This window comes from Corvus brachyrhynchos, unplaced genomic scaffold (assembly GCF_000691975.1).
Source record: "Corvus brachyrhynchos isolate BGI_N302 unplaced genomic scaffold, ASM69197v1 scaffold369, whole genome shotgun sequence".
NCBI classification, from domain to species: Eukaryota; Metazoa; Chordata; class Aves; order Passeriformes; family Corvidae; genus Corvus; species Corvus brachyrhynchos.
The window spans coordinates 503907-526272 of record NW_008246055.1 but is presented as its reverse complement, the minus strand read 5'-3'; the positions used below and the strand labels follow the sequence as shown (position 1 = coordinate 526272).

General features: G+C 55.9%; 1 protein-coding gene across 1 annotated transcript in view; it reads right to left on the bottom strand.

Annotated features, from left to right (window-relative positions):
- The window catches only part of LOC103623320 (ankyrin repeat and fibronectin type-III domain-containing protein 1), a 194293-nt gene that overhangs the window by 69466 nt on the left and 102461 nt on the right, over positions 1–22366 (bottom strand). The window contains exon 4 of the mRNA XM_017745682.1: positions 5723–5763. Within this exon, the coding sequence (XP_017601171.1) occupies positions 5723–5763 (41 nt within the window). The remainder of the gene's footprint in view (positions 1–5722; positions 5764–22366) is intronic.

The window sequence follows — 22366 nt, the reverse complement described above, 5'->3', positions numbered from 1 at the left end:
CTTCCCCTCACTCCCAGCTCCCAGGCTGCTCTGGGTCAGCTCTGCTCTCCATTCCCAGACTGGCATTTTTTGAATGACTCCATTTCTCCAAAGTGCCTTTCCAGGATTCCCTTCCTTCCTCTGCCCTCCAAGAGGATTAAAGCCTCTCCACCTGCCTGGAGCTCAGACTGAATCCACTGGCCAAACTCCAGGGGAAATATTTGATACATTTGCTGTACAGTTTCAGTGGCTCAGCCCCACTGCCAGGATACCTCAACCAGCACCAGCATCTTCTTTAATTACGTTGTGTGTAAAGGAGATCACTCCTCGACTCTCCGGATATCTGCCTTAGCCAGGACTTGGGGTTGGAAGCGAGGAGCCCGTGTTCATGATCCCTTCTGGAGGGCTACACTCCCCTTCAGCTTCCAACCTGCACCTGCCCGAGGAGCACCCACCCCACAGACCTCAACACTTCTCTTCCACCACCCACGGCTCTGCCATCCCACTGCCACCAGAGATGTTGGTGATGGTGCTTCATCCTTTCCTACAACCAAACCTGGGAGCACTCTCCAAACTCGTGTAGGTGGCTCTGGGACAGTTTCTTGCAGCATTGAGTATCCCAGTGAGTATCCTTCAGTATGGAGAGGTGGTCTTGGCATTGCTTCTCCTACCCCACAGCTCCCTGGTGTCACTGGCACCATCTCTTCCTCCGCACTTCCCATGTGCGTCCTCCTCCCTCTGCTCAGCACTTGGAACCTGAGCTCCCAGCTGAACAACTCCCAGCCACCACAGAAGAAGTCAAACGCAGCCTATATGTGTGTGATTATCACCATTACCACAGCAATAATGTCTGAGGGAAGGAGGTACTGAAATGAAAACCTGGCTTAGGAACACATTGTGCTTATTGTGATGGTCCTTAATGCTTCCAAAATGTAAATACTGATTTCTAGAGCCTTAAAGCCACCAGCGTTTTACGAGATAATGATTCAGCAAGGAAACACTTTCATCTAAGTGCTGGCATGGCAAGATTGGAGTCTGGGAGATTAAATGTTCTGTTGTAAGGGCCAGGTGACAAAGAATTAGCTGTGGAGACAGCTCTGTGTAATGACTGCGAGGCAAAGCAAACTGCTGCTTTCTGGGAGGTGGTTTCAAAGGTTCCTCGCGTGTTTGCACATCTGAGACTGGAGGACAGAGGGCAGGGGCAGCCTTTAATCCGAGATGGAGACAGAGCCACGAGGTGCCTGCCCGAAAGGGCTGTGGGATGCTGCTGCTGCAGGATTGGGCTCCGAGACAGCCGGTCTCTTCTGCACAGCCACACCATCCCCAGGGACAGCAGGAGTGGATCAATGGAGAGCATTTTGTGTCACTACAGCTGTGTCTCTCCTGACACCTCAAAGTGCCTGGCAGATATTCCCTGCTCCCGAGTGACGGCTCCCTGACAGCTGAGCATCGCCCTCGGCACCGGAGGCGGCGTGGGGGGATGAGGGCAGCTCCCACAGCAGTGACACCTTATTAAGCCCAGGTATTTCAGTCTGCATTTGCTAGGGGGTTTATGGGTGTCATCACTACCAGCATTTCTTTCTGCTTTAAAGAAAATCAGTTCCTGACACTGAAGAGCAAATATGTGCCTGGGGCAATTAGCAAACACACCGGACAACCTCAGTTCCTGTCAAGACACTTCCACCCAGCCCTGCCAGGAGACTTATTACCTCCTGTCCCAGGAAAGCCTATTCCTGTCTCTGAGCACAGTGTCCTTGTCCCTGGGTCCTCAGGCAGTGGCTCCCTGCTCAGGAAATTGCCTTGACAGAGAAGTCAGGACCCTGTGTTAGAAGTCTGGAAGGACCTGTGGCAGCCTGGATATTCTGGCAGCATTACAGCACTTCCAAAAGTGGGGTGACAAAGGAGTGAGCGGCTCTGGGGCTGGACTGATACACCCCATGTTTCTTCCCCAGTCCCTACAAACTCTGGTCAGATCCCCGGCAGAGCAGGGCTGCAGCCCAGGTTGCAGTGGGGGAGGCACGTGCCCAGGCTGCATCAGATGGGAGTTATTAGGTCAGGATAAACCATTCTGACATCTGAACACACTGTTTTGGAAGCACAGGAAGGCACCTGTACCTGTTCACGTGGGACAGCCGGAGCAGCCGGTGCAGGTGAGGATACCTGTGCAGATGTTGACTCACAGCTGGACCTGTGGCCATTCCCAACACGCCAGGTTCCTCTCTCAGGTATTTCAGCTATGGGAACTCTTTATGTGCCTGTGCTGGTTCTTCCTTGGCTGGTCTCTACCCCTGTCAGTTCTCAATGGATGTAACTTTTCTTAAGATGAACGCTTCAGCGTTCTCGACTCACGCTGCAATCTTCCATTTACCGTGGGAAGAGGGAACGCTACCTCCCAGACTGAAAACCAGGAGACCCAGCTCTTGCAGGAATATCCACAAGCACCACCACTGAAGCCCTTGGAAGCAGAAGGGCTTCCCCCAGAGCGGGCAGCAGCAGCGTTTCAGCTCCAGTAGCTCCATTCCAGGCACCTCTGACTTCTCACAGCAGAGATCCACCTTCCCTGCACCTCCCTGTGTGCTTTCCACTGCATATTGGGGCAACCCAGAGGGAGATCTGTACCTCAAAACCTCATGGATGGACTGGCAGGAGGGGAAGGGCCAACAGAGGCTGATGGGCAAGGGTGGACACATCTCCATGCCCCTGATCAGCACTGGGATATTCCAAGAGCTCAGGAAACACCCAACTGATGGGAACTGTGGGGTGAGGACAGCATTTCCATTTCTGAAGGGAAGAGGCAACAAAGGAAGGAAAGGAGTCACTCTGGGAGACACAAGGAAATTCAGCAGATGCAGTATCTGATGTCCACTGAGGAGGAGGGCACCTGATTAGAGAAAGCTGAATGTGGCAGGAACGGAGCAGGAGTCACTGCCAGCACGAGCAGTGACAAAACTCGCTGCTGAGATTTCTGGCGTGTGTGTCTCCTTTTTCTGCTTTCAGGACCAACTGAAACTGAACTGCTGTGGGAGAGCCCTGACACAAGAGCAGGGTGGCTCTGACCCTGCTCCCACAGCTCAGGGCTTTGGTGGCAGGTGAGCCAATGCCTCAGAAGCCAGAAAAGGAAAAGCAGAAGCATAGTCGAGTTTGCTCTGGCACATGGGAGCTGCAGGACCAGCTACACACTGCCAGACTTCTCTCAGCTCACCAGCCTCACTGCACAGATGTGTCCAGGAACCACCACAGCTCGGCTCAGCTCTGGCAACCAGCTGCTTCCCACGCTCTGGCTGCTCGCCACAGCCTTGCCCAGGGCTCAGAGAATTGTGAATCTGGGCTGTAGAGCTGCTGCTGAAGAGCTGAGCTGTCTCAAGTCCTTGGTGGGGCCACCAGACCGCTGGCATCTTCCAGCATCCTTTCTCTGCTGAGGAAGACCAGCTCCAGCCCTGCCAGAAACTGAAGGGCTCCATAGAGAGCACCTGGTCCAGCCTTGCAGACGGATTGCAACAGACACAGTGTGGCATCAGCTGGTGGATCAAAAAGCCAGATGGGATGGGGGCAGTGATACCAGGCCACATCATGGCCACAAACTGACCCATCCCAAGTCCAAAACAGCCACTGAGGAGCAGAAACGGGCTGGGTGTTAACCAAGGTCACAGTGGTATGATCAGCCAAGGCACAGCTGCTGGGCCAGACCATGGAGGGGCCATGGGCTTGTGGCACAGAGAAACAAACACCCGTAAAACATCCTGTGTCTGCAGGAGCTCTGCACTAGCACCCCCCACTCTGACCCAGCAGCTCCACACCTTCAGCGAGATGGGAAACCCATGTTCTCCCACTCAAGGTAGAGAAACATTCCTCATTTCTCAGAGGAGATGAGTTATAAATGCAGCACCACAAACTGTTGCTACCAACCGCCAAAACCACAGGAAATGGCAGGAAATCTGAACAGTAAGAGCTCTTTACATATTTCCTCCAAATCTCCTACTTCAAGCCTCCCCAAAGCTTCAGCTGGAACAGAGACATGGGAGATGTTTCAATGTGTTCTAAACCTGCTTGTCAAAACACAGACTCCTCACAAGCACAGCACTAGAGTCAGGAGCACTGAAATCTTGGACAGCTGCTGGGAGAGGTCACAAAAGCACAGCCATGAGTTCTTTGCCAAACGTGCGCTCGTGTTGTTGTGGCACCCGCGGTGACTCCATAACCTCCTGTGATATTCCTCTGATCTCCCAGAAAGCCGGGTGGGATTACCCAGCCTGGGAAATGGCTCTGGCTGTATTTCCAGAAGTCTTTCTCTGCCTGTGGTCTCGGGAAGCTGATGAGCCGCACTGCCTTCGGGTGAGCAGGCAGAGGAGCTCCCCAAATCAGGCTTTCAGTATGGACCTAGAAACCAGCACTGAGTTTTAAAAGCTCTCGGTGGCATAAAGTGGAGTCAGGAGATAACTGAAGAACATCCCATAGCTCCATTCTGGGCACCTCTGATTTCCCACAGCAGAGATCCACCTTCCATACACCTCCCTGTGTGCTTTCCACTGCATATTGGGGCAACCCAGCGGGAGATCTGTACCTCAAACCTCATGGATGGACTGGCAGGAGGGGAAGGGCCGTCAGAGGAACACACACACACTCCACACTTGCTCTCCCACCACAGACAGCGAGCAGGCAGTTCCATACAGCATTCCCTGGCACAGCCTGCCACCCCTGGACATGCTCCCTCCAAGGCCAAGCCTAACTTGGACCAAGGATGCTGCCACGGTGCTGGCACTTCTGGGATGTAGCGCTGCAGGAATTTTCTTGGGAAAGCAGCCAAGAGTGAGCAAGAGCAGAAGGACAGTGAGCTTCGGAGGAGAAATTTCCTCAACCCAATTCCTTCTGAATTTTCCAAAGCCATGCTCCCCTGATAGTCCTGCCCATCAGAGCACTGTCCCACAACTTCGAATCCACCTATTTTTTTTTTCCCAGAATAAAGGTCATAACCTGAAGGCCTTCACTTCCCCAAGCAAAGCAGGAGCAACACAAGGTCCCACAGGTGATGTGCTCAGCAGCACAACACGTAATTCAGTGCCAGGGCACAACCCAGCCTCTCAGGAGGGCTTTTAACAGAGTGTGCCATTATCCAAATGATGATGGGAACAAACCTGTCCTTCCAGCAAGCACAACCTTCTTGCCTGGAAGGTGCCGTGCTGTGGCAAGGTTCTGTTACCTACCCCACACGCCGAGTAACCAGCTGCCTGTGTTGGTGGAGTGGTTTGCAGTAACTTTTGCATGTCCATGGCTCTAAAAAACCCCTTGGCCTCCTCTCCCCCTGCAGCTGACAGTGCTGTACCAAACACAGCGGGTGGAAGACAACAGGCACCACCGTCAATACACGGCCGGGGGAGACGCGCTCCGAGATCAGCCCGTGTGACACACAGCGGAACCCTTCGATTCTCCAAAGCAGCTCAGCTGTGCAAACCAGGAGCAGAGGGAGCCAGAGGTGGGAAAGGTCACCCGTGTGCCCCCCGCTCCCAGCTCTGTCCCCCAGGCTCAGTCAAGCTGTCACGGCTGCTTCTGACCTGATGGAAGGATTTGCATATGCCCCGAAGCCAGGATGACTGACAGCCCTTCCACTGTTATCCTCACTTGTGTAATTGCAGCAGCTATTCTTGTACACTGAAGTGTCTAATCTTAGCAAGCCATGGAGCTGCTGGGTAAGATGGACCAGCCGGGAATTTCCATGCAATTACTCACCACTGCTACTGGCACTTACTTTGGCTGGCAAAAGTCCTTCTTGTCCGCCGACCCCAGGCTCTGCAAAACACAAAAGACAGATTTCTCTTTTTAACCCTTTGCCAAGCAAGTATCACTGATGGGGATGTGTGGGGAAGCAGTGAAAGGCACATGTCTGTTATTTCCCTGCCCGATGGGTCTGGCTGGGCTGGCTGGACAGGACAGCTTGGACCTCCAGCCATAGGCAGAGCCCACAGCAGCCAAGGATGTAAAGACAGAGAGTTAAACTAGAGGTGAGAGGATGCATTAGATCTGAACTCAGTGTACTCGGGCATGTCTGTCTCCTGTCACCTGCAGAAGTGTGGCACCTTGTGTCAGGAGGGGACTCAAGTCCTTTCAAGTCTGCCCAGCTGGAAAGATGACAAAGTGCAGGGTTTGGTGGAGGGGCTGAGCCACCACTGCTGCAGAGACCCTCTGGTCAGGGGCTGAGCCCCAGGCCCACAGTTCCTGCCAGGAGTGGGAAAACAAAATTCTTCTGCCAAGAAAACCACATCAGGCCCCAAGCACGTGCAAAACTGGGAAGCAGAGACAGCCCCGATGCTCGCTCAGGTTCCCAAGTGCCTCCAACTCCACCCCCAGCACGATGGAGTCTGAGAGCACCACAGATGGGCTGTGCCAGGGTCCCCTGTGACACCCCAGTCAGGCCAAGCCTGCCCGTGGGGACGCTGGGGATGATGGGCACCGCACAGAGCCCAGCTGGGGTGCGTGGCCAGGAGTGTGCACGGCACACACACAGAGTCTGCGCCGCTCCTCATGCCCGATGGGGCCGTGTACCCCACACACATCCCAGTCTCACCCCAACACACCTTGTCCCAGAGGCACCCACAGAAGAGACCGGCCCCCAGCCCTGCTCCGAGGCCCCAGTAAGTGACACGAGCTCCCTGAGCTCAGAACGGTACCTGCACCACGGGGTGTGCAGGGCAGGCCCAACACAGTGGGATGCTCGCGGCAGGCGGCACCGGGACAGACAGACACAGACCCACCAGACCTGGGTGTCGCCAAAGCCGTTGCACCACCACAGCCCTCTCCTCCTTCCCCTCCTCTTCCTCCTTCTCCTTCTCCTTCTCCTCGTCCTGGGGATGATCCTTGTCCTTGCACCTTGTGGGCTGGGGGGCGGTGAGCAGCAGGCGGGGTGGCCCTGGCCCTGGCCCCGTGTGCCGGTGCGTGCAGGCTCGTGGGAGCCGCTCGGGCTCCGGGGCGGCTGTTGTAGTTTTGCTCTGTGGTTGCCAGGCAATGGCGAGCTCCAACTCGAAACAGCGGGAGCAGCGGGGCCGAATGCTAATCAGGGCCGCAAGAGCAATCCCAAAGCTTCCCCTCACTGGCCAAAACCAAAGAGAGCTCCCACCAAAGCCAGCAGGGAGAGGAGGACCCCAGCTTTTAAGCAGGCAGGGATCCACTGTCACCAAAACATAACCAAAAGGAGGCTCTGGCCAAGCCAGCAAGGTAGGGATGTGTTTCAGTGGTGGGTGACCCTCTCCATGGCACGGAGATGTTGGCTGGTCACCAGCACAGTGGGGAGGCTGCAGCCACCCCTGGGCACAGGGTATGTGGGTCTGCATGTGTGACATCCTCGTGCTCAGCCCAGGGCACACAGAGGTCTTGGGGCACAGCTGGGAGCACACAAGGAGCAGCTTCCTTTGGGGTGGGAAACTCATTGGGACTGGCATGGAGCTGTGCCAGGGGAGGGTCAGGTTGGATATCAGGGAAAGGTTCTTCCCCCAGAGGGTGCTGGGCACTGCCCAGGCTCCCCAGGGAATGGGCACAGCCCCGAGGCTGCCAGAGCTCCAGGAGCGTTTGGACAGCGCTGCCAGGGATGCCCAGGGTGGGGTTGTTGGGGTGTCTGTGCAGGGCCAGGGTGGGACTGGATGATCCCTGTGGGTCCCTTCCAGCTCAGGAGATCCTGTGGTTCTGTGGTTCTAGGATGTCACCTGCCCTTGTGCCGACTGTCAACATGCAAGAGCTCTGAGCACCCCACCGGGTGGAGATGGGGACAGCCCCTGGCTGTCCCTGCTGCTCCTCTGACCAGCAAGAAGCTGCAGCAAAGCCCCACGAATCAATGGCCAGACACCAAACTGGCCTGATCCAACACTGGCACAACCTGCCCAGGTAGGTGGTGGAGTCTCCATCCTTGGAGACATCCAAGACCCACTGGACATGGTCCTGGCTGTCCAGGACAAGCCAGGGTAGGTGATGCTGCACTGAGCAGGGGATTGGGCTGAGAGATCTCCAGATCCCCAGATCTCCCAAACCACTCCATGCATTCCTGAGGCAGCTGCAAAATGAGCACAGCAGTAACTGCTCAGGGTGAGTGATGGGACCTGAGCGATGGGAGCTGTCCTGCAAGCCCACAGCACACCCAGGAACAGCTCCACTCCTTCCAGCACAGCATTCCCATATGGTATTTCCTTACTTCTTTAAACTTGGCACCCAAAACCCTAAGTGATACTTCCCAAACTATGGATCAGTTGCAACAAAGTTCATGAGCCTCGACAAATTCAGTTCCTTCTGCTCTCTGTGCTTGTGGGGATCACGAAGAACTGCTGATATTTAAAGAGAAATCACTTGCAAACCGCGTTCTCAACACTGCTGAAACAACATCTGGAAAACCTGCACCCCACACAGTCAGACCCTCCACCCAGCCACGGCTGAGGTCCATGGGAAAAGCTCCCATCAATGCCATAGCCAGTGGAAAACCAGGATTTTAGATATCTGGGATAAAACAATGAGGAACTAACTTTGCAGAGAGATTAAAAAAACCCAACAATAAATTGGGCAGTGATTACAGCGATGATGAGCCAAAATTGCTGATTTTAAAGCTCATTAAGAAAATAGAAAATAAGGAGGAAAAGCAGAATTCCAGCAGCACGTCCAAGGAATTGGGCCTGGGGCAAGACCAGGAGCTATGAATCAGCTCCTGGCTGTACCACCACCCCAAGGTCTGGCCTCGAGCCATTTCTTCCCATTTTGTGCCTCAGTTTCCCCATATTGCCCCTGCACAGCCCTTTGCCTCCTTACTCCCTTTCCGGAAGAGAACAGGACCAAGCCCAGCAGGCAGATGGAGCTGCACAGGTCAATCCCACCACGCTGCATTTCTCCCTCCTGAGCAAGCACAAAACCAAGGTGGCCACAGATCCAGAGGGCTCTGGGAGAGTGCCCAGGAAAGCACAATCACCAGTGAATGGAGCAGAGTTTGCTGGAGGCCTTTCCAAGGGCAGGGACATCACAACAGCCTGGTAGGAACTGGAGCACTGAGAGAGCTCGGAGCCCAGCCTGGGAAGATCCTCCCCACCAGGGATCACTGATGGCTTGAAGAGGTTCATGAGGGATCACGCAGGGAATGGGCGATGGGAGGCTGTGGGCAGGACTGGCCGTGGGCACTGCCCGCTGGAGAGTCACACACAAAGGGACAGCAGCTGCAGCACTGGACAGTGCCACCAGTGCCACCTCAGTCCCACCGGGTATCGCAGTCTCAGCCACATCCACAGGAGGGGAAGCTACGGGAAAGCAGCCAAGGGAAGGGTGGGATGTAGGGAAGCAGGGTCAGGCAAAGGGAACACACATCCTGGATCTTGGGAAAAATGTCCTGGCACTGGGCTTGAACAGAGTTTCAACTCCTCCAGGTGGGAGGGATGGAGCAGGTTTTACAGCCCTCACTGAACAAACCAGTGCAGAGGGGACAGGTCCTCACCTTACTGGGAGCTGGGACTGGCTTTTCTTTTCCTGTGCCTGAAGCCTGGGAACTGAAAGAGGCAGAGGGGAAAAAGGTGGCCTGCTGTTTTCCTGTGCCTTCTGGGAGGAAAGATCAATTCCTCCTGGACTGAGAGGGGACCTGCAGGCTTCTGTCAATGCAAATAAACAGTAGGAGCTCAAACACCGGCCTGTGTGCATGCTCTGCTCTGGGATGGTCTCAGCAGTGACTGCTCGTGGCTCCTGTGCATCAGCGCAGAGCTGGGGATGGCAGAGAGGCACAGCTACAGCGTGGCTCAGCTCCCAAATCAACCCTCACAGGGCCCCGGGTACCTCCTGCTGCTGCTCAGGGTGCTGGGAGCCCCTGGCCATGCTGAGACAGAGGGAGAGGGGCATCAGCCAGTTCAGAGTCCCTGTGAGCCCTGAGCCGCATCGTGAGTCACCCTCCGGCGGGACCCACTGCTGCTCCTCGCTTGCTCACTTCACTGATGACTCAGGGCTGAGGAAGCACAGCTTAAGTTCCTTAATGAAATAACTTTTATCAGCCTGTCTTCCTAAAACAAACACCTCAAGCGAGGCTCGGACCCATCTCCACCCTTTCCTCCTGAGACACTGAGGCAAGGGACCATGGGGATGGGCAGCACAGAGGCACCTGTGGGGCAGGAGCAGCCCCTGCTGCCCTGGCACTTGGCACTGGCCAGGGCAGCCACCAAAAGTTCCCAGGATACCCCCTCCATCCCTCCCGTGCCCACAGTCCTGCTGCCAGCAGGGCGAGGAGAGGAAGGTGGGACACAGGGGTGCTGTCCCAGATGATGAACGCCCCTGGGTCCCCAGGAAGTGTCCAAGGCCAGGTTGGATGGGGCTTGGAGAAACCAGGGATAGTGGAAGGTGTCCCTGCCCATGGCAGGGGGTGGGATGGGATGAGCTCTAAAGTCCTTTCCAACCCAAACCACTCCTTGATTCCACAAATCTGGGCCAACAGGGGTGCTTGAATTTGTTCGTTTAATTTCACTTTTCGGGCACTCAGTAAAAAATTTTGTGAGTTACACAATGCAGATAAGCAGGCAGTCCAGATTCCCTAGGCCAGCTCATCTCCAGAGCCAGCCCTGCTGGTCCCCGGTCAGAATTAGCACAGCATGCTGCAGACAGAAATGATGAGCGATTTAAAGGAGTGTGCTGAATTCCAAAATTCAGACCTGGGGTTGGAAACAAGGATGCTCATGGCAGGGCTAAGACAGAGGTATTGTTTTATTTATTTCTTCCCGCCAGCAGACATCAATTCTGTTGTACTTTTTCCTCTCGTAAATGTTGCCAAGCATAATCTCGGCTCATCTTTTTTCTAGGCAGTGTCCCTGGGAGAACAAAGTTATTAGCAAGGCTGAAGAAGCCTCATGCAATTATTTTGCAACTACACCAAAATAATCCCCAAAGACCAGTGGCTGCTCACAGGTAGCAGCTTTCTAAGTCATTCCAATAAAACCTGGCTCAGTAACTCCCAGCGTAATCAATGCCCACACAAACAAACCAGAGGAAAACTGAGGGATGAGCAATCTTTCCATGCTAGAAGAGGATTCTGCAAAACGAACTCATGAGCCATCACTGGCTGCAGGCTGTGCTGCCACACTGCCATTGTCACCTGCTCACCTCAGCGTCCCTGAGCTGCACTTGGAGCTGGGCTGGGCAGATTCCAGGGGGATTTGGGCTTGGGCAGGAGGTGCTTGGCCCCCAGGGCAGGGCAAGGTAGGGTTTGGGGACGACGGCTGCACAGCCTGTCCTCCCCACCCCAGCTGTCCCCCTGGATCCTGGTGGTTCTGCTCCCAGGCCCAGCCATTCCTCAAACTCTGTCTATCTGCAACATGCTGCAGTTATGAGTAATCAGGAGGTGATGCCTGACTGTCGGAAGGGGAATGAAATTCAGAGCCTGGGATGTGAGTGGTTGTTTGGGACGAGGAGGAAGGAGATGGCAGCCCCCAGCCCAGCTCACAGCATGCCCCCAGGCAAGGGCTGGAGCAGCCCCAGGCTGGGCACTCCATACACCCCATCTCCCTCTGGCAAGGGCTGGCTGAGGAGCCGGAGGGCTCTGGGAATGCTGCCTCCCTCTGTGGACTCCAGCAGCCATCCCACCTGCCATCACCTGCCCCAACACTGCCCCCCCCACCCAGCCCCGGCACCCTCTCTGGACTCCAGCAGCCATCCCACCTGCCATCACCTGCCCCAACACTGCCCCCCTCACCCAGCCCCGGCACTGCCAGGGCCCCGAGCTAATACAGCCCCAAGCAGCCCCAAAACATCAACTGAGGCCAGATGAACCCTCAAATCCTAAAACCTGAATTTCAGGCCGGATGAACCAGATTGCTGAGCTGAAAATCACAGTGATAACTCCTGCCTTCAATGTGGGTCCCAGCCTGGAGGGAGCTCTAGGCCATCAGGCTGGGGGCAGCTTTGCACCCCCAAAGGCCATCCGGGGTGGGGAGCAGATCCTGCCTGTGTGCTGAAGTATGGAGAACAAGCAATGGAGAACAAGGGTGTCGAATAAAGGGTGGGTGACACAGCAAAACAAATCGGGTGGCAGGGGAAGGGTCAGATGGGGCGGGCAGTGCTGCTCAGATGGGAAGGGCTGGCTCAAGGGAAGGAGGGAAGAGGACACAAGCCACTGGGAACCATAGAAGGGTCTTTGCTGGAGGATGGTGTTCTGGCAAGGCCAGAGCACCAGTGGCACCGTGGGGAGGGGTGTGAGCCACCAGCGTGTGCCAGCCCCAGCCTCTCACCATCGTGATCCTGCCTCCTCCTGCCTCGGCCTCAAAGGCTCTGAGGAGGGGGTGGCGAACCCCCCAGACCTGACCCAGCCAGGGGAGGATGCCAATGGCTCCAGCACATTCATTCTTCCACAGGTACCTCATCGCAGGCAGCTCAGAGCGGGGCCTGACGCAGCTCTCACACTCGCCTGCAAACAGCCCTGTCCCTGTGCACGCACACGGGGCAGTGATGCACATCCGAGCTGGGCTTTGAGTCCAATGGGAGGTGAAAAACAAGCTGGAAAGCAGAGAAAAGGAGGTTTGGACCACTGAGGGGGGAAGGAGAAAGGAACCATGGCTATGCACAAGCGGTACACTGAAGTAATCCAGAGAACAGGACCAAGGCCCTGCAGGCACCCCTCAGCAGAGCAGCAAACCCCACACCTGGGAGCTGGGGAGCTCCTGGTGTCCTGCAGCAGCTGTCCCTGCCCAGGACACCACAGACCCCCGGGGACACCGTTTCAGTGTCTCCCTGATGCCACAGCCTTGCTCAGACACCACCCTGAGCCCAGCACCCCACAATGCCAGGACGTCCTTCTGCGACCAGCTGGGCACCAGCCTGCTCCAGCTCAGCTCCATGGAGGTTCAGTGTTGACTCTGGCTGCTCAGCCACCCCACAGCTGGGAGCCAGGAGGGGACACTTGGCTGTTTTTCTAGGGCCTGAAACACAAACGTAAACCTGGTTCTTTGGAAAATGGGGTGACTACCCAGAGGGTGCTGTGCACTGCCCAGGCTCCCCAGGCAATGGGCACGGCCCCGAGGCTGCCAGAGCTCCAGGAGCGTTTGGACAGCGCTGCCAGGGATGCCCAGGGTGGGGTTGTTGGGGTGTCTGTGCAGGGCCAGGAGCTGGACTTGGGTCCAACTCTTGGGTCCAACTTGGGTCCCATCCCTGAGGGTCCATTCCAGGGTATTCCATGATTCTGTGATCACCACCCAGCCTCTCCCTGAGCCCCAGGACAGTGATGGGGTGGGCCCTCCGGGACAGCAGCCCCATCACCGGCGCCTCACTCCAAAGCACGTCTCTGCAGCTCAGCCTGACCCTGCCAGCACGTTGTACACTCTTCAGGGCCAGGCCAAGCTAGGACAGTGTCAAATTTCCCAACATCATTAATTCTGCTCCTCTTCCTTCTCCTCCACTCGGAGCTCACCCCTACAGGTGCACTGTGCAGGGGAGCAGGGATCTGTGTTGGAGCAGGAGGAAGGAGCCAGGCCCTGGTCCCACAAGCCACGCCAGTGACCCCCACCTCCCACCACCTCCTTCCCTCAGCAGTTACACCCACACAGCCGGGCTGGCTGCAGCACAGACCCTCGCAGTGACCTGGGGCTCTTCATCAGCCGTGTACGGAGGACCAGCTCCACCCCAACCTGCCTTCTTGTGGGAGGAAAAGCAAGTGTGCTCAGGAGCATCTGCCAGCACCCCCATTAAACAAGCCTGTTTGCACTCCATCCTTGCCTTCCCACCCCTCGCAGCATCTTCCCAGCCCGGCTTTCCCCCACTGAGCCTCCTCCCAGCCACGCTCCCCATGCCAAGGGGGCCGTGTACGGAGGACCAGCTCCACCCCAACCTGCCTTCTTGTGGGAGGAAAAGCAAGTGTGCTCAGGAGCATCTGCCAGCACCCCCATTAAACAAGCCTGTTTGCACTCCATCCTTGCCTTCCCACCCCTCGCAGCATCTTCCCAGCCCGGCTTTCTCCCACTGAGCGTCCTCCCAGCCACGCTCCCCATGCCAAGGGGAGCTCACCTGCAAACCCCTTGCAGCTCACACCACACTAAGGCTGACCCAAGCTTCAAAGCATTTCTTTACTGAGAGCTCATCCAGGAAACTTTGCTTTCCCCGCTGCTATTGTACTGCTGCATGCCTTTAGGAATTCATTCATGCACAGACAGCCACGCAGGCACGCACAGGCTCTGTGCTGGAGGCTCCCTGTGGAAGGAGCTCCCGGAGCCCTGCCGAGGCCGGCACAGCCCGACCCTGCACTTGCTGCTTCTCCGGATGGAAGAACTTGTCAAAAATTGCTGGCAAAACCAGGGGACCTTGTAAACCTGCCAGCTCCACAGCACCCAGGGTGACAGGCACGCACAGGCCTGGGCACCTTGGCTCCGTGTTGTCATCCATCCAACCTTCTGGAGTGGCAGGGAGGATGCGGGAGGTGCCGGGAGAGCCGCAGACACGGGGCTGCACAGTCACCCATGGCCAGCACCACCGTGGGGCTGCACACTCTCCCTTCTCCACCTTATTTGTCCTTCTTTTCCATGATTACAGCCTGCAAACTATTACAGCAGCTTGGAGCACATCGGGAAGGAGCTGTGCTTGGGTTTAAGTGTTTGCAGGATCAGGGCTGAGCTGTGGAGCTGAACTCGCTGCTATTTATAGCGGGAAGCCCTGAGCACAGCACGCGCTGGAGGGGAGCGTGGCCGGGCCTGTGTTCCTGCTAAAACCTGGTGGGTTTTTTTATTTTGCCTCATTTTGGGGATGCCAGCTGCCTGATCTCGTAATTGCATTCATGTGCTGCCTGGTATTTACAAATGGTTTTGCTGTTTTTTAATCTTTGGGCACACCAGGTCATAGAAACACAGAATGGTTTGGGTTGAAAGAGACCTTAAAGCTCATCCCATTCCACCCCCCGCCATGGGCAGGGACACCTTCTGCTAGAGCAGGTTGCTCCAAGCCCCGTCCAGCCTAGCCTTGGACACTTCCATCCTCCCACATGTTTATACTCATTTATAGGTGAAGTTCTATCTTTCCTCACTGGATCAAAAAACAAAAAAGACAGGAAAAGAAGCTGGATCTGAGTAGTCAGCTCCCAGCTCCCAGGGCCTGCAGCTAATTAATTACACCCTGTCCTACATCGTGCTCTTCACACGCGGCCCCGCGCGCCCGCAGCCTGGCTGGGTGTCAGCAGCCTGACAGCAGCTCTGCCTTCCAGCCCGGCTAATTACAGCGTGGGGAGCAAGCGAGGGTGCCCTCCCTGCCCTCCTCTTCCCTCTGCTCTCCTCTCCTCCCTTTCCATCCCGTCCCCTCCCTGCTGGTTGCTCCACTGTCGCTGCAGCCTCTGACAAAGGAGCCAGGGCTGCAGCTCGGGCTGGGAAAGACCTTTCCCTGAGGCACCCACGGGAACTAGCACAAGGGTGAGGGTCTCCAGGACACTGTGTCAGGGGGTGTCCAAGGGCCCTGACCCCCAGGGATACCCGGGCAGGGGGCAGGCTGGCCACCACACCCCCACCCTACCCCACTGCAGAGCCAGGCCATTGGTCCCATCCCATCCCTGCTGTCCTTCCAGCCACCTCACCTCTTCTTGGACAGAGCTCTGCATCCCCCTTGTCTCTCCTGCTGCCTTCAGACACCCCCGGCACTGGGTCTGGGGGAACCCCTCCAGTCTGCCTGGAAAACCAAGTTCATGGGAATGTCCCCCTCCTCCGGCAGCCTCAGCCCCTCGGCAGGGACAAGGCACCAGATGCCAGCGGACACAGCGGGGTATCCCCACCTCCACTGCCTGGGGTTTGCTGCCCACGGGGGAGCCTGGGCAGCACCAGAGGCCCCCGAGCAGGCAGCAATGCCTTTGTCTCAGTGAGTGGGACCAGGATCAACAAAGCACAACACCCTCAGGAAGTGCCCTCTGTCATCAAACCACTCCTGGGGTAGCACACGTGGGAAAAGGGGGAGGATCTGAGCAGAGCAGGGATCCGGGGGACCTGGCTGGTCACCCGCCCCCAAGTTACTAACAGCCACGAGACCTGCAGGGACACAAATGGAGCAGCAGGAACCAAACAGAACCCAGCCCTCACACGAGACACAGAATCCTACAGTGCTGGAATGGGTTGGAAGGAACCTTAAATCTCATCCCATCCCACCCCTGCCCTGGGCAGGGACACCTTCCACTAGCCCAGGGTGCTCCAAACCTGGCCCAGAACACGTCCTGGGATCCAGGGGCAGCCACAGCTTCTCTGGACAACAACATCCACCCACAGTTCAAAACACCATTGGAGAGCAGCTCTCTCATGCTTTTGGCCCTGAAAGTGGCTCCCCAAGGTCACACAACACCTGACTCAAACAGTGTCAGTGTGAATCCCCACTCCTGGGAACGTGACTGCCACCACAAAATGATCTTAACTGCTCCTAGCCCTGGAGGAAGAGCAGGGCTGTTTGCAGAATGGCATGCCTACCACGAAACAAGGCTGCTGCTCACAGCTGGCCTCTCCATCACCCTCCTCTTCCTCCTCAGTAGCCAGCACTGAGCCCAATGCACAGGAAACCTGCTCCTCCTGCACTGCTCATCCCCGGGGAGCTGATGGGGCTGGGCAAGCCATGTGCTACAAAAGGCTACAACACATTCCTGGGGTGCTGCCTCAGCTTTACCCCAAGCCAACAGGAGCTAAAATGTGCTTTGGTCAGGACAGGGAGAGATGTGACTTGGAGGGAGAGCCTGAGCTGCACCAATCCAGAGCAAACCCACTGCTCAGACATAGCAGGAACCACCTCGCTACCTGGGTAACACTGCAAGGTCTGTTCTGAGCACCCCTTTGCCACCATCCCTGGCCCAAGGTAACTCCTCTAGGCCTAAAAATTCACTTTTACTCTCAAGTTAAAAGTGTTTGTTTTTTTAAATAGGGCTTGTATGGTATGAACCAACCCATTCTGGAGCAGCAAGCTCTCCGAAATTCATATGAAGCTGTGGCTGCCCCATCCCTGGAAGTGCCAGGTTGGACGGGGCTTGCAGCACCCTGGGACAGTGGAAGGTGTCCCTGCCCACAGCAGGGGGTGGAAGGAGATGGGCTTCAAGGTCCCTTTGAGATGGGTCCCTTCCATCCCAAACCATTCCATGATTCTAGGATAATATGCCACAGGTTTTTGGGAGCATCACCAACGTGAGCAGAGAAAAATTGACAAGAACTTTATCTATTTTGGTTACAGGTGAGGCTTTAAGAAGAAAGAGCCCCTGGAGCTTTACACATTTCTCTTGGAACAGCCTTTCCTGAGGGATGGAAGCACTGGTTCAGTCCTGGCCACCCACTTCTCATCCAGACAGGAGAGAAGAAGGAGCCAGGGGACGAGGATACCCCTCCATCCCCACAAAGCACACAGCTTCCCACAAAGCCACCCTGCCTGGGTGTAAGACTGAGGTCAGCAATAAGGTGGGGACAACAACGACCTTGCCATGTCCCCAAGTCCCAAGTGGAAAGGGGCTGGGACAGCCAGTCCCTCACTGCTCCTGCAACTGCATCTGTACCCTGAGCACTTACACAGGCTCCAGCCAGCCAACCACCACCGTTAGGAATCAAACTCCATAAAGGAAGCACAAGACACACTACAGAATAAATTGAGTACATTAGAAAAAGCCCGGAGGGGAAAAATAGATTTTTGGAACGTGTTCTCAATCTCATTAATTGGGAAGACAGCCTTGGAGGGGGAAAAAAATGATTATATCCTCCCCAAACCATTATCCGCTCTTCAGAGTGTATCATATGAAAACAGTTATATAAAAGAATAAATTATATTTGGAATGGCAAGAACCCCAGAATAAAGCTAGGAACTCTGATGTTCCCATATAAAGATAGGAGACAGTTATCTGTTCCAAATTTTCCAGTTTTCTGCTGCGCCAATTCAAATTCACTACATACCAGCATGGCCATATAAAGGGGACTCCACCCATGTGAGCTTGGAAAGAGCAGTAATCCCCCAAACTATCAATTTAATGTATGGGGATAGAAAATGAGGGAAGAATGTTCTCCCAGAAGGAGCGCTCTGTTAACGACATGGCACAGGGCTCCAGAACGTGCACACAGGAATATCATTTACAGGGACTTCTGCGTTGTGAGACCCGAGCTGAAATGGAGATTCCTGCACGCAGACACCATCGATGCTGCACATTAAATGTCCGTTTCCAGATCCAATGCAAACTTCATTTTTGTTTTATTTTCTACTATTTGCTCAGTGTCACGTTTCTTGGCCTGCACTAGGAAATCCTCTCTTCCTTGGGGGTTTGTAAATTAATTTTCAGCCCATCTTGCTCAGGCTTTTCCCTGAGCAGCAGGGGAGTGAGGATGGCTCGGGGCAGGGCTAGCACCAGGCAGGGTCCTCTCAGGGTCCTCTGACCCCTGTGGAGATGTTCCAGTCCCAGGCTGGGATGCAGGTGCTGACCACAGCACCCACCCATGCAGGAACCCCCACACGGGCAGCCTCAAGCTCCCCCTGCCCTGCACTGGATCCGAGGTGGATAAAAACCCTCCTTTTTCCTGGATTTCTGCAGATGCAACACAGCGTTGGGAACACTGTTAGCATCAGCACATGGCACTGGTGTGGGCGCAGCAGCGAGGGGCAGGTGACACAAACACGGGAGGCAGGACGTGACCCTGAGTCTGGCCACCTACTCCCGAGCCCCCAGGAACGTGTTGTGGTGTTTGAAACTGCACAACGAGCTGGTTCCTTGCCTGAACTGCACAAACAATGCCCTAAGTGCAGGTGCTAGCCTTCCAAGTTTCCTTTCCTGTTTGGAATTCCTACGCAGAAGATCCAGGGAGTGTCCCAGCAGCTCCATATTCCTCCCACCAGTCCTGTGGAGCCACTGCTCACAGCACCAGGTGAGAAGATGGGAAGGACAGCTAGGAGATGGAAATCTGGGCCAGGACATGGAAATGAGGGCTACAGCCTATCTTTCATCAGTTTTTAAACCAGTCAAGAGCCGGGGACAGACCCCCCTTGTCACTGGTCTGAAGCTTCCAGGTCCTTCTCCCTGGAAGTGTCCAAGGCCACCTTGGACGGGGCTTGGAGCACCCTGGTCTAGGGGAGGGTGTCCCTGCCCATGGCAGGGGGTTGGTACAACACGAGCTTTAAGCTTCCTTCCAACCCAAACCATTCCACGATTTTACGAAGAAGCAGCCTGAAGAAGAAATTATTTCCTCCAGCTCTGCCAATCTAATAAAAATCATTACAAAACAAAACCAAAAGATAAAACCTGAAAAGTAAGAACCTTCTAGAAAGCACCTCTGCTCATGCCCTGAGACCCTGACGAGGACCAGCAGCACCACGTCTGAGCTCCCCCCGCACCATCGGCACCGCGCGGCACCGGCGCCGGAGCCGGCAGCGCCCTGGAAAGGAGCCGGCAGCCAACAGCGAGCCCTGTCCAAGCCATCAGGATGGATATGCAGATAAACCAGGTCAGAGAAGTGTTTCCATCCCGGCCAGACAGTGACTAAGAGACGGCATTAATTTGTTACTCAGCCCAAGCTTAACTTTTCAGGCCAAGAAGAGCCAAATGGTCGTTCCAAGTGAAAAAATACTGCAGGATGCATTCCTTTGCCCTGTCCCAGGAATACCCAGGGATTCATGATTTCAAGATGGAGCTGACAGCTCTTTCATCTATCACTAAGATTAACAAACCAACCTTTCTGGTTTTCTTTTCTTTCCCCAAATGCTGTTTACTGGTCACAAGAAGCCACACGTCATGCTCCCACACCGCTCCAGGGAGGTGGGGCTGGATGAGCTCCACATGCTCTCAGAGTGGCACAGCGAACCACCACAGACAACAGGAAGTTGTTTTATTGGCAGTCCTGCTGTCAGCACAGAGAATGGAGTGCATGTAAGGGAGCACCCACCTTCCACCCCTCTCTGGACTCAGCGTGAAGGCTCCCGGGAGCTTTACCAGGCATGTGAGACTGAGAACACAAATGACAAACCCTTTGCAGCTTGAAAGACCTTCCAAATTTATTCAGAATTTGAGAACCTGCTCCAGCACCTGTGCCTGTTGCACTGCCTGGCTGGGACAGTCCCCACACGACAGCAGGTACAGGACAGCAGCTCCGTGCCAGGGTGCATGCCCAGGTGAAGGGACAGCAGCCCAATGCCTCACTGCAGGGCCCAGTGACCCCTATACCACACAGCCGGTTGGGTATCACCAGAACCTATCACACAACAGCCTTTTATTTATTTTTGCCTTCTGGGGCCTCCAGAAAATGGTGTTTTCAATGACTGGACTCAGAGACTCATCCAACATCCTGCCAAGACGGGGGCAGTTGTGCCCAGGGAGAGGCATCCCCAGCCCCACTGGTGCCCTCCTGTCCCCAGGCTGAGGCTGCAAGGCCTGGGGCACAGCAGGGTCCCTGGGGTGCCCCACACCACTACAAAGCCTTTGTTCCTGCAGGCAGAGGAGGTTTGACGCTGTCAGCCTGGCCAAGTGCTGCACAGCAGAGCTCTAGGCAAACACTGCCACAGGGCTCACATCCAACTGCATCCGCAGATGGAGCAGAAGGGATGTCCATGACACAGGACAGCCTTGGTAAGTCCTGGCAGAGAGCTCACACCATGTCACACCCACATCTTGTTTTATAAAACCATGTGCTGTCTCACAGTGGGTCAGGTCAGAGCTGTGCAGAGCTTTCAGCCCCAGCACCCCTCTCCTGAAAAGCTTCCAAACCAGCTCTGCCAAGGGGCCATGATCCAGAGCTCCAAATCCACCTCCCTGCGGCCACCCAGCACGAGAGCTGGTACCACACACTGCTGCCTGGCCCCTCTGGCACCCAAACCCTTCTCCTCCACCACTCAGGACCTGGGAACCAGTTTCAATCCATAACCAAACAAGCCTAAGGAATGCCTGTGGGACAGTGGCGTGATGGGAGAGCCCAGAGAGGCCCAGCCCCACGAAGGATCTCGGGGGCAGCACGCTGTCACCTGAGGGACAGCACGGTGACAGTCCTTGTGGAAACCAGGGAGACGGGGCCCACCTGGTCCCCAGAAAACCCCAGCCAGCTCCAGCTGGGCTGGGCTGCTGTAGGAGGGCAGCCCAGCCCAGCATCCCCAGGCAAGGCAACGCGCACGGAGAGAGGCTCTTACATTGAGGCAGGGCATCCTCCTGCGGCAGCCGAGACGACTCGGAAGGGCTGTGCCGAAAGGCAGCGGCCGCTCGGGAGGCAGGTGACACATCCTGCGTGCAAAAGGCACATCTCCAACCCGCTGGGGCTTTCAGGGCTGGGCAGGGCTCCTGCTCCTCCCCGTGCCGCCCACAGCCCTTCCTTGTGGCACCTACTCCCGGTCCCACCCTGCGGCTCCTGCCATGTCCTCGTGCTCACCCCATCCCACCGGCTCCTGCCAGCTCCGGGTCGGAGGGCATGGGAACCCTCCAAAACTAGGGTAAGGATTGGGCCAAGCCCACACCCCATTTAGCCATGGCTCAGAGCCACGGCAGCTCAGGGCCAGCTGCTGCAATGCCACTGGAGAGATCACCCCTCTGGCGTGTCCCTTGTCGGGCACAGCCCCTCCTCTGGCACGTCCTCCCACACACAGGGGTCTGTGCAGAGCTCACCTCTGCACTCCACAGGGCACCAGTCCCCCAGGATGCTTGCTGGGCCCATCTGGCCTTTGCCACAGCCAGAGCCACAAAGTCTTTATGAACCCCGTGAAAAAAACAACTGCCTTGAATTCATTTCTGCTTTTTCCCAGCAAATCTCTTTGGTACCCCCCTAGTCTGATGTGAAATCACTCACCATCTCTGTAGTACTCAGAGCTGCACAGAGGTCCCTGCTTCTTCCCTATCTTTCCCTTCTTCTTCCTTCTTCTCTCCTCCTTGTCCTCCTCCTCTCCCTCCTGGGTGGCCGGGCTCTCCCTGCCGGGAGGGCAGCAGCCTATTCCAAGATTCCTATCCGGCCGCCCACAGCCTCTCCCAACAATTACAGGCCTCTGCGGCTGTCCCAGGTAAGCAGCAATGACAGACCTCGAGGCAACTTCCATGGAAATGTCTGTTCAGAGGCAAAGTTACCCATCCCTGCCAACTCCTGCCTGAAGAGGAGCATCCTGCACGCCCCGGCAGCGTGACGATCCCAAACCACCCGATGGAGGGAGATGAAATGACACCAACCCGTCCCTAGAAAACAAGGGTGTAAGTATTCCCTAGGGTCCCTGCATCATTCCAGTGGCCCCATCCCCAGTCCCGTGGCTCCTTCCCAGCACAGACAGGTCTGTGGGGCTGGGGTGGCCACCCCAAAAGCTTGCACGAGCCCACCATTTGCAAAGACAAAGTGATCCTTTAATGCCACATCCACACCCAAAGGTTACTGGTGAAAACCCACGGGACAATCTCTGGCAGGCACAGTCGAGATGTGGGTGCTGGGGCACTGGGCAGTGCAGGGGAGGGCCCTGGGCGGCAGCTGCA